The 12,983-nt window shown below is 42.7% G+C and overlaps 1 protein-coding gene across 3 annotated transcripts in view; it reads right to left on the bottom strand.

Moving 5' to 3' along the window:
• The window catches only part of LOC146869216 (E3 ubiquitin-protein ligase TRIM39-like), a 199,118-nt gene that overhangs the window by 48,847 nt on the left and 137,288 nt on the right, over positions 1–12,983 (bottom strand). For 2 of the 3 annotated variants that reach the window (XM_085643753.1, XM_085643905.1), the window contains one exon: positions 11,988–12,014. The exons of the other annotated variant lie outside the window; for it this stretch is intronic. In XM_085643753.1, coding sequence (XP_085499879.1) covers positions 11,988–12,014 — 27 coding nt within the window. The remainder of the gene's footprint in view (positions 1–11,987; positions 12,015–12,983) is intronic. 3 annotated transcript variants of the gene reach the window in all.

Here is a 12,983-nt window from a genome sequence, read left to right as displayed (position 1 = left end):
ATGGACCTTGTAGACTGTATGTAGCGACACTATATCAATCACGTAAATTGTGATATGTAAAACTTTGATCGAAATTGGAAGATATAGCTCAAAAAACCTAGAGGGCTGAGGGAAAAAACGTTCTATAATATGTATATTTACAGATCTAGTTGGGTGGAATGGGACTGAGGGGGAGAACGGGACTCGGGCACGCGTCTACACAGACGTCATCACACTAGTTCCTTCTGAACCAGATTGCCACCTTGGGTGGTGGGGGAGGTATTTGCGGGGGGGGGGGTCATGGGTGGAGGAGAGCTATCTCAGACAAAAATGGGAAGTTAACTTTAAAGAGGGAAGTAATCCAAAGGTTCAAAGATGAACTATACATTTTTTTACATATGCTTCTGAATATACAACTGAAAACTGCATTAGATAAAATTACTAAAAAGGGAAAAAAGAAAACCATGTATATATGGCAAGGCTAAAAATTATTTCTATGAATGTATGTGGCCTTAATGACCAAAACAAAAGAAAAGGGTGGCGATAGGACTACAAACAACAAGGGCCAATATTATATGTCTTCAAGAGACACATATCGAAGGCTCACAGCAGCACCTCCTAAATACACTGGGATATAAACTAATCACAGCCTCAATGCAAGGATCAAAAACACGAGGAGTGGCAATCTTATATAAAGGGGGCGAGATACAATTTTCCAAATCGATAGCTGACAATCAAGGATGCTGGGCAATTACAGAATGTACACAGGGGAATGGTAATAAAATAACTCTGTGTACTATCTATGGCAATATTAGTGACGATCCAAGTGTTTTGGAAAATGTCTCTAATGAACTGGTACAACGGCCACTGCCAATAATCATTTGTGGGGATTTTAACCTGAATCTTCCATGCAACTGGTCAACAGACCCCAGATACACCTGTAAGGGTAGGAAACCAAAAGTATATAAGGCCTTTAAAGAGATGTGTGAAACACATGGCTTAATAGACTGTTGGCAAATTAAACATCCTGATGACCCTGGCTTTACTTTTTTTTCTAATCCCCATCTAAAACATTCTAGATTAGATTATATGCTGATATCTGGTTCTTTGATAGAAAATTACTCAATAGACAAATTGCCAAGAGTCCTGTCAGACCATAACCCCCTAATTCTTAATTTAGAGAAAGAAGAAATGGGTAGGGAGTTACAAAAATGGACATTCGAAAGAGCACTGCTATTGAACAAAGAGTTCTCTCAGCATATGAATAGATGGATACCCGAATTTTTGGAGGACAACCTTGGTAGCACCACGATTGAGGTAGTGTGGGATGCCCTGAAGGCTGGAATTAGAGGGGAATCCATTCGGTTTTCATTTAATAACAATAGGAGGGCAAAAGAACATATGGAGACTCTCCATAATATTCTAACAAACGCTGAGGAACACCTAGCAATGGCCGTACAAATAGGAGAAGATATTAAAGATCAAATAAGTCAGGTGGCAATAGCTAAAAATGCTATTATAGATATCTATACTGAGAAAGTAATAATTAAAGCAACACTAAATAGAGAATCAGTATATGAATTAAGTGAACAAGTAGGGCACCAACTTGCGGTACAAGCCAGACAAAAAAACTCTGCCAATATAATAAAAGAAATAAATGATCCAAGAGAGGGACCCACAACGAATATAAATAAGATAAAACATGCATTTCAAATATACTATCAAGAGCTATATAAGGAAGAGGGTAAACAACAAGATAAGATCGACGAATATCTAGATCAACTCTCTATTACTAAGATAGAACAAGAGGATTTAGATAGCCTTAGCCACCTACCATTCTGGGATGAAATACTATTATCTATGAACAACTTGACAAATGGAAAGGCAGCTGGAACCGATGGAATCCCTACAGAATTTTATATCTCCTTCAGTGGACCCCTAAAGAGAATTCTAACTGATCTATTTATTCACGTCTTTCAAGGAGAACGGCCCCCCCAGTCATGGTCCAATGCAAAAATTGTCGTCTTTTTGAAAAAAATAAGGAGGCCCAAGAACTCGGATCGTATCGCCCTATCACCTTGATCAATGGCGACTCCAAAATATACTCAAAACTACTAGCTAGTCGCTTAGCTCCGATCATCAATAAGATTGTGGAGAAGTGTGGCTCAATGATTAGAGCGGCAGACCCTGATGCAGAGGTCTAGCCCGGGACCAGGGTTCAATTCCCCGCCTTGGCGGGTCTTGGGCTCAAATTCCACGGACCTGAAAATTCTCGCCTCGGTGCCATTCCAATCATGGAGTCCCACTCTGCAACTCTGGGCAATAGCTTGCTTAATCTCCACAACGGCCCCCACAACGCTAAGGATGCCTGGCCTCCACCTTGGGGGTGTCCAGGAGTGGACGCCTCACAGGAAAAGCCAGGATGGGTTCCACAGCGGCATTCGTACAAGCGCCTTGAGACCCTTGCGGGTGAGTAGTGCGCTATACAAGTATCAATTTACATTGTGTCTCTCCAACAGCATGGGTTTATACCCGGAAGATCCATCGTGGATAACATACAAAGAGTAATTACCTTGTTTGACATGACTGAGGTATCGGGAGACCCTATGGCGCTTATACTACTAGACGCTGAAAAGGCATTTGATAGGGTCTCCTGGACCTACCTCTGGTCAGTCATGTCAAGAGCTGGACTAGGGGCAACCTTTATCAAGGCAATTCAAATGATGTATATCAAACCTTATGGGGTAGTCATGGTAAATGGATCTGCCTCTGAAAAATTCAATATAACTAGAGGAACAAGACAGGGGTGCCCATGCTCTCCTCTACTATTCGCACTATTTATTGATCCATTTATCAATAGACTCGAAAATAATACTATAATTAACCCAATCAAGATACGAGATATAGAAACTAAAACACTTGTCTTTGCAGATGACATAGCGGTGGTAACGACAAACCCTACAGCTTCTATTCAGGCTATAGAAAGGGAGGCTGAAATGTTTGGCAAGATCTCGGGATATAAGCTGAACCAAAACAAAACACAGATTGTGCTTAACAATATTCTTAAAATAAATGACACTCGAGTAGTGGATAATGCCATATACTTAGGGGTTAATATTACAGCGAAACTAGACAATCTTATTCAAATTAATCTTGATCCACTAATACAACGAACAGACAAAGATTTAAGAAGATTAAATAATCTTCATCTATCTATTATAGGTAGGTGCAACATGATTAAAATGATTTATTTGCCCAAATTCTTATATCTATTTAGAACCATCTGTCTTGATTTTCAACCACAATGTTTTAAATGCATTGACAATATATTTTCGCAATTTATCTGGGGATACAAGAGATCCCGTAGATCATCCAAATTTCTATCACTATCAAAGGACAGGGGGGGACTCTCTCTGCCAAATATTCAACTTTACTATTGGTCAACTATAATGACATACTGTAGAGAGCTACTATCCATTACCCAAGGAAATAGACCAATCAACGGAATCCCAACACCACAAGAACTAATATTAGGGGAAAAAACCAGAGGGTATCTCTGGTTACACATATACGACAGTTACTATAAAAAAGTACGATTTAAAACCCTCCTAGGAATACATAAAGCATGGAGTAATATTCGTAAAATATTGGGGATCGGAAGGCTTTCCTACTATACACTATTATTAGATAACAATAACCTACCGGAGCTATTTAGAGACATATATATGAAAAGGTGGATAGAAGCAGGGATTACGCACCTGGGTTGTTTTTTTACATCTACAGGAATAAAATCCTTCGAAGAAATTAGAAAAGAATATATGATGAGCTATAGAGACTTTTTCAAATATCTTCAAATCAGGGACTTTATTTCAAGAAAAGGAGGTGGCAGATCGAAATTTGAAAAGATCCAATGTATAGAATTTGTGAATCAAGGAAAGTGGACTAAAATAGGAGAAATATACAATCACCTCCTGGGCCTATGTCCGGATGATATGGATAAATATTATCTAAAATGGCAAGAAACCTTAGATATGCCGGCCACCACAGTGATTAAATCATTTGAACTTTCTCAAATACTATTAATGTCCACCACACTACAAGCACAGTACTATAAAACATTCTTTTTGTTATATTACACACCTAGTAGAATATCAAAATGGTGGACCGGAATGGGAACAAGATGCCCTAGATGCAATCTCTACAAAGCAGATATTATACATATATTTGCCACTTGTAACACCTTACAGGGGTTGATCAAAGATATTTCTGACTTTTTATCTGAAATCTTTTATACTAAAATTGAAATCTCTGTGGGGGAAATCTTGCTGGGCATTGATGATAACAATCGACCAAATGAAACAAAAGGGTTAATATTTATCTCAATGTCAATTCTAAGATTATGTATTGCCTCGGCATGGCTAGATCCAACACCACCAGTGTTTCAACAATGGCGATATCGAATGTTAGCGACACATAGTCTGGAATTAGCTATATATAGAAGAAAGGGCAAAAATAAAAGACTAAAAGGATTAGAGATATGGGATCCTTTAACCCAATGGACAAAACTGTAAATGACATCGAATTTTGTACCGAATCTACATATGTATATATACCACAATGAAATATTTTGTCTAAGAAGGGGTGGGGGGTGGGTTGGGGATGTCTTTGTTTTAAAAACAATAAAGAATTTTGAAAAAAAAAAAAGGAACAGTCCAGCCCGAACTGCCAAGCCATGTCTTCCCTGGACCGGAAACAAGCTTCCTAGGACCGGTTTCTGGCATTTCAGCCGTCTTCAGCCAGGCTTGCTTGAATCCAGTGGCAAAGTGAGCAAGGGACTCACGTCTGAGCATACCCTGCCAACTTATGGCGGACAAAGCAAAAACCAAAGGAAATGATGGACGGAGTGTTGAACATTGCAAACACTCACCCCCAGTCAACTGATCTGGGTTTAATCCATCACCGCTCTTTAGCCCACTCTGCCACCCCAGTTCAGACATGGCCATATGCAAATCAGTCTGACCCTGTGCCTCATGGGAACAGTCCAGCCCGAACTGCCAAGCCATGTCTTCCCTGGACCAGAAACAAGCTTCCTAGGACCGGTTACTGGCATTTCAGCTGTCTTCACTGAAGTGAGAGCTGTGAGTCAGGGAAGTTGTCGATTCGCACAATTAATTGAGTGTCATCAGCGTAATTAAACACCTGACAGTCTGTTTTGGCCAGTGCATCGATCAGAGGCTGAAGTAAATATTAAAAAGCAGAGAGGAAAACGCGGAGCCCTGTGGGACCCCCCATTGTAGGTTGCCCTGCATAGAAGTGCAATCTCATAATTGGACTCTTTGAGACCGATTCTCCAGGAAGGACGTAATCCACTGGAGGACCTTCCCAGTGACTCCCAGCCGCCGGACACGGGCTAACAACTGTATGTGATTCACTGTGTCAAATGCAGCTGAGAGGTCCAATAGGATTAGGGCTGAGGGGGTCTTCTTATCAGTTGCAAGCCGCAGGTCATCCAGCACTGAAAGCATCACCAATTCAGTGCTGTTGTGCGCCCTGAACCCGGCTTGCCGAGTGTGTAGCGGCTGATGTTATTCAATGAAAGAAGAAAGGACTCTGAGTACATGTTGTTCAAGAACTTTAGCCAGGAAGGGGAGTCTGGAAATAGGTCTGACATTTTTAAGGATCTTGGTGTCCGCCCCTGCCTTTTTCAGCAACGGGATCACCAAGGATTCCTTGAACTTCTGTGGTACACTTCCTGTCGCCAACAACAGATTTAGTAGGGACAACACCTCCGCTTCTATCATTGGGATGACTGTTTTGAACAACTTCGGTGGACAAGGGTCCTCAGGTGATCCCGATTTTACTTATACCCTTGTGGTAAACGTCAAAATTGAAAACTGAGACCCTAAAGTTAAAAATGCAGTCAAATATCTGCTTCCAGGGGCTATATTTTGGCAGAAAAAAACATTTGAGATGTCTAGTGTTGTTTTGTACTTTTCCGCACAATGTTATGCATCAGTGCGGCACTGTGTGCATTCTATACTGCAAATGAGTGTATGGCTGCATTTAAATGTCTGTAATCTAAGACTAAACAATATGAATTGTCTGGTTTTATTAAGGGAACAAAGGATTATTCATAGATGAGGTGCAAATCTCTATTACACCCTGCTACTCAACTTGATTTAAGATTTCTCTGACTTGTTTCTTTGCTTCATGTTTGATTGGGTACTGTCTCTGCGGTTGAGGGATAGTTTTTAATGGGATCTCGTGATGAGGAGACTCATCATCCCACCCAACATGATATCGGTATAGAGCAGGTGCTAAAGCTGATGCCCACTCCGGCGCGTTTAACTGATTCTACTATGAGGTTGGAGAAAGCAGGTAAAATTACTTCTCCCCCATTGGGCAATCTATTACGAACTCAGGTGGCTAAACCTTTTCAGCCAAAAGAATGTCGTAACCATGTGTCAGATCCTCCCAAAAGAGACCCTTCACTTCTCTTTGTATGTCCCCTTCTATCTGAAGCATTATTCCATGTAAACGATGTGGGACACTCACTCTCTTATCAGGTGTTTCCACTGTGATATATTCACTCAGCGCTACTACTTCCAGAAGCTCTATCATATTCTAGCGAGCTATTGTGACTCCTGCCGTGCTGTCCAGCATTGTCACTGCCCATTCCCTGTTCAGAAGCAGATTACTCAGCAGCTTGGGCATCTCTGATCTTAGTCCCTGCTGCTTTTTATTTTTAAATTGAGGTTTTGTAGATTTTTGTTTATCTTCTTGTTTGATAATGAAGTCTGAAGTGCGATGTGTCTCCCTTTTTGGATGGTTCACTCTTTTTATCTTTGCACTGATCGTCCTTCTCTCTCTAAGCATTTTTCAGATTGTTCCTGGAAGGAACGAGCAGAACGTGTATCATTATCCTGATATCTGTCAGGCTTTTTAATGTTATCTGAGATTGTATCTCTTTTCAGTGTGCCCCTGTTGAAGAGACCCACTCCGTGATTGTTGTTTGTCTTGTTTAATAATTTTTTAATATCCCATTTCTTTTTAAAAGAATTGGGTGCTTGCTTAGAGTTATCCTTTTCAGAATTACCCTAAACCACTGGTTTCCCAGGTCTGGCTCCCAGATTATCTCTTCCCAGGGAAGCGCATGTTTCCGCAATAATCTTCAGTAACTCCCTCTCTTGTTGTATAGGAGTTAAATACCCTCAAGCGTTGGCGTATAGACATTGCGGCTGCCTCCCCTTTTATGCTGCTTAACATAATTGCAGAAACTTGGGCAAAATTGCCTATTACTTTCATCCCTTAGTCCAGGGCACGTTCTGCCCCGTACTCATTCTGTATTTGTTTCAATACATCTGGTATTACCGCTATTGAGGGGGTACCATGTGTTCTGGTGTAAACAGCACCAAAGACTGTTCCCCAAGTGGTACAATCTTGTATCGGGGGAGCACCCCCATTGGCAAGTAGATTTTGAGAATTCTGTGTTTCTCCTGTGGGCCTGTATGGGGAAAAACCGCTTCAACCTGTGCTATTTCTTGTGCTGTCCAGAACAGTACTTTTTCCCTATTGGTGGGAATTCTTCCCATTACGGCGTTCAGCCTTCCAGGGCTAATACCCGTAGTATTTAATTGAGGTTGTGCAGCCTGGGAAGCCCTCCCAGGTTGAACTATAAGTGTTAGCATTATGTATTGTGTAAGAGTTCTGTAAATTGTCACCAAATCTTCGTGTCGTGTGCACATTTCTGCTGCTTCTAACTTGTGAATGTATGGGTGTGGTGTATACGAAGCTAAGACCGGCCAGGCCACTCCTTTACTGAGCGGACCGAGTCTCACATTTTCTACAGTGTGGGGGAGGGTGCCTTTAAACCAATTTTTGTGTTCTTGGTAAGTTAACAGGACTTCTATGTCCACGTATGGAAAGTATTCATCTGGTATCTCATCTTCACTTTAAGTGTGAAACAATTGTTTGCGTGCGTCTGCAGCTGGAAATCTGACCCAAGAATAGAATACCTCAGTCCTGAATGCTTTGTGTGCCTCAACCACGAAGGTAACATCTCCACCTTGTGTTGTATTCATTTCACAGCAACTGCAATTTTCAGAAATATTTAGAGTAGCTACTTGTACTTCAACACCGTCACCATGTTCGGTCATTGTAAAAAGAAAAATATATTTTTTATGAAAATGAAATTCTTGAGATTCGGTTTGTACAATATGAGAATATTCTTTAATCCTTCAAGCATGATAAAGCCTTCAGCCAATACATAGGACGTACCTACTCGGCTGAGGCGGTTTCCCTTTTCCCACTACGGATGTCTCTACTTTAATGTGAGTAGGGGTCTCTGAGAAAGCATGACTGAAATACTCAGATTCGACCGTTAAATAAGTGCCACTAACGTTGGCGGCGCCATGTCGTATAGTTTCTGCTAATCCGAAGGATCTGCACATTGTTTGAACAACATAAATTAAGGGCTTGGTGCGTAGACTGATTCCGGACACCCCCATAGGATATGTTGGCCTATAGACTGTTATGTTTCATATAGGTACCCTAATATAGGCCCAGGTACCATCATACCCCTTCACCTACATCACCTCCCCTATATTAAGCAGAAACAAGCCTCTTAAGGAGTGAACACCTTTTATGGACTGAACCTTTTACCTAGTTCTAGGCCTGGGAGCAGAAGGAGGGTTTTTCCCTGAACAACGGTGTTCTATGACCTTATCTTTCTGTTTACACAGTATGAATGAATATTCATAAAGTTACTTGAAAACCAGGCTGGGGCTACACCACCTTCCTCCCCACATCTACGTACACGGTTCATCCCATAAGTCATCCTCACATCCAACCAAGGCTAATACAAGCAACAAGGGACAAAGAAGCCTTAGATACATTTAGTATAAATATAGCACCTCTTACTAATGTTAGGCAGAGGGAACTGAGACTTCCAGGCCAACACACTGGCCAGAGACACTGAGGCTCCTGCATGCAGACGCTCCAGCTGACAGTGGTCTGAACATCCCTTGCAGGGTGTTCAACTCAAGACCAGAAATGGCTCCTACATTTCTCACTGCAGGTAATGGGGTTCGACTAAATACTAGAGGGATTCTTGGCTCTAGACACCTACTCACATGCTAGGTGCACTTAGGTACATTTAGATAGGCATTGTAGGAGTACGCGCACTTTTATCATGCATTTTATATCCATGTAGCTATTCATGCTTATTGCAAAATGATAGCACTGCTAATAATATATCTCTGCTACTGTCTAATGATTGTTACAGCTCATATATTTTACACGAGAAGAACAACTGTGCAATAAATTCTTATTGTAACACGCCCGACTGTTTCTTTTGTGTACCTCTCTGAGACATAATCAGTAAGCACAAGTGACCGAGCGAAAAGTAGTATATTGTTTCCACAATTCTGAGGGATTAGGGTTGTCATGATCTAAGGTTGCCAGAAACTATTCTCTCCCCGCCAAGAGGAGATTCTAGTGGCACTGTGAGCTAGCTATTTGCAAACAGGCTAACATTCTCGGTGGGGGTGCTCAGAATTAGTCTGCCACCAAACCTACAGTTTATGTTATCCAAACGTGCAGGTCCTGCATGGGTACTATAGGAACTACACAACAAGACAAGCAAGCTCACAGTGCTAGTCTAGGCCCCCCATACCTACCAGGGAGCAAACAGTTAATGGCAACCACTGAACATGACAACCCTGAACACTAAGGGATCGTGGAAACAGTACAGAACCTTTTGCTCAGTCACTCATGCTTAATTGTTCTCGAGAAATATACAGCGAATACACAGTGGGACGTTTTCAATATATTTATTGAACCAAAATTATTCTTGGATAAAATACATGTGCTGCAATGATTAGAAGACAGAAGCAAGTAAAAGAGATTGCAAGCACCAAAAGAGTGAACAGTAGATATATTTCTACCATGTTGCTGAAGCAATGAATATATGCAGGCATATATGCAAAATAGTAATCTAACGTACTCCTATGATGTGGACCCTACCCTATGTGTAGCTTGAGTGTATGTAGGTGTAGAGCCAAGAACCCCCTTAGGGACGATCCAACCCCATTACCTGATGGGAGAGTGTGAAGGACCCCGTCTTGGTCTTGAGTTGGACACCTCTCACGGAATGTCAGACTGGTGCGTGGTGATTTCTCAGCATGCAAGGGGCTTCGGTGTCAGCAGAAGCGTCTCCTCTACCAATCTATCGGGATGCCTATTATTTATAATAAAAAGCAGCCTTCGCCATGTGCGCGCTGGATTAGTGATGTTATGGATATGTAGATAGTGCTGTCGCCACAGATGAAGATAGGACGACTTTTGTATCTAGTGCATAGAGAGGCCTAGTACATGATGTTCAAGGCATCGTGATAATGTTGTGTGAAGCTTGAAGTGTAAACAGAGTAGTTTCAGAGAAACTAATACAACATTGCCGTGCATGAAAAATGTGTGCAAAAGTTCACTGCTGAAATGTTATTTTCTAGGACAATGTAAGGAGTAAGCTGCCTTGCTACATGGACGTAACTCGAGAATATAACACAGCAGTGAAGACTTCAGCAACAGTCAACAGCCCAGCCAGGCTGCAAATCCGAGTAGCACAGCCAGTGGCGTATCTGGAAGGGGAGCCCCAGGCAGCACTCTTTTTGGGGTGGCGGAGTTTAGCAAGTCAAGTCTGTCGACCACCAGCCCCTGAGAACAAGATGTCCATCTGCTGTCACCACCCGCTCTTATCTGTACCGGGCAGCAAATTTAGGGGAGGCCCCGGGTGGCAGTAGGTATTGCTACGTCACTGAGCACAGCAGACTCCAGCAGTACTGCAGAATCTAGCAGTTGTGCAAACCCCAGCAGCCAGATAGACATCAGCAGTGCTACAGGATCCAGCAGTGCTGCAAACCCCAGTATCGCTGCAGACATAAGAGGTGCTTCAGACTCCAGCATCAATCCAGGTCCCAGCATCAGTGCAGTCCCCATCAGTACTACAGACCCCATCATCAGTGCAGGCTCCAGCAGTGCTGCCAATCCCAGCAGCAAGTGCAGGCCGCAGCAGCCAGATAGACATCAGCAGTGCTACAGGATCCAGCAGTGCTGCAAATCCCAGTATCGCTGCAGACATAAGAGGTGCTTCAGACTCCAGCATCAATCCAGGTCCCAGCATCAGTGCAGTCCCCATCAGTACTACAGACCCCATCATCAGTGCAGGCTCCAGCAGTGCTGCCAATCCCAGCAGCAAGTGCAGGCTGCAGCAGCCAGATAGACATCAGCAGTGCTACAGGATCCAGCAGTGCTGCAAATCCCAGTATCGCTGCAGACATAAGAGGTGCTTCAGACTCCAGCATCAATCCAGGTCCCAGCATCAGTGCAGTCCCCATCAGTGCTACAGACCCCATCATCAGTGCAGGCTCCAGCACTGCAGAATCTAGCAGTTGTGCAAACCGCAGCAGCCAGATAGACATCAGCAGTGCTACAGGATCCAGCAGTGCTGCAAATCCCAGTATCGCTGCAGACATAAGAGGTGCTTCAGACTCCAGCATCAATCCAGGTCCCAGCATCAGTGCAGTCCCCATCAGTACTACAGACCCCATCATCAGTGCAGGCTCCAGCAGGGCTGCCAATCCCAGCAGCAAGTGCAGGCCGCAGCAGTGCATGGGCTGCAACAGATCCCAGAAGTTCAACAGAACCCAGCAGAGGCACAGATCACAGCATGTTGCAGACCCCAGCAGCAGGACTGATTGTCCGTTCTCTCCCGAAGAGCTGATCTATGTTCTACTGTGCTCTATTGCCAAAGCAAGGAAAATAACAGAAGAGGAAGAAAGAATCCACCTGACTAACAGCAGAGAGCCTTTGACGCGCAGCACTTTATAATATAGGAATGATATCAAGACACAGAGAGACTTTTAGATGCAGCTCACTGCAAACATTCCGAAACATGAAGAAATCAAAGAGAATTAAGAAGTAAGAGATCAAAAGGAAGAGCAGTCTTTAGTTACCTGCAAATCTGCGGGCCCATCTCCACTCTACAAAAAAAATACAGCTAAGTGTGAACACAAGCAGAAAATAGACACATTTAGATCAACAATCAAGGTTTACAATTAAAAAGGTATACTGTACAGGCAGATGTTACGAAATTGTATTCACTGAAAAAGGCAATTACCCCAAACCCATACTCCAACCCCAACTTTAACTGCTCATTACCCCTTATTCAAATCCTAACCCTAATTAATCCCTAACATAGCCTGACTCTGTTCCTATGCCTCACCCTACACCCTACACCCATTCCTTCCCACAACCCTAACGTCATCCCTTATAATAACCATCAACTTTCCAATAATTTACCCACCCATAACTCAAGTCCTTAACCCTAACCGTTACTCTTACCTAGCCCCATCTCATACCATATAACCAACTGCTGACCTAGCCCTTAACCATATCCACAATACACTGAAAAATCACTGCTATTTCATTTTAAGGCCTAGCTTACTGAGCAGCGCACGCTATTTGCTGGCAAAAATATACTGTGGTCATCGGTTGCCTTTGTTGTCATTAATTTCTTTGTTTCTTATTCAGTAGCTTTCCTTGTACCAGCTTTTCCATCTTATGTGTATCGCTCCTCTGGAGCTTCGCCTCTTTACAATCTCTCGGATTAGCAGACTTCTCTCCAGCCACTACTCACTTTTAGGCATATTGTTTTTACTTGTTATTAAGTACTTCATGTGTGTGCATGTGTTTTTTAGCTCTTTGCTTCTCTCCCCATATGTTCTGGCAAATGCCCTCATGCACTTTATGTTTCTCATGTACATCTCATTTACCCCCTCTGCGCTCTGTAATCTTTTTGACCTTGTGTGCTCATATATTCATGGAGATGTGCTTTTCAATGTAGGCAGGTCCACGACAGATCACTGAATAGGTGGGGGCCGCGATGTGATTAGCTCACGAAGCACATCTGGTGTGAAATGCTTTTTGTCCTAACTACATTTGCATGTGAA

Source organism: Triturus cristatus, chromosome 1_1 (genome assembly GCF_964204655.1).
Source record: "Triturus cristatus chromosome 1_1, aTriCri1.1, whole genome shotgun sequence".
NCBI lineage: Eukaryota > Metazoa > Chordata > Amphibia > Caudata > Salamandridae > Triturus > Triturus cristatus.
This window is presented reverse-complemented; position numbering and strand designations above follow the sequence as displayed.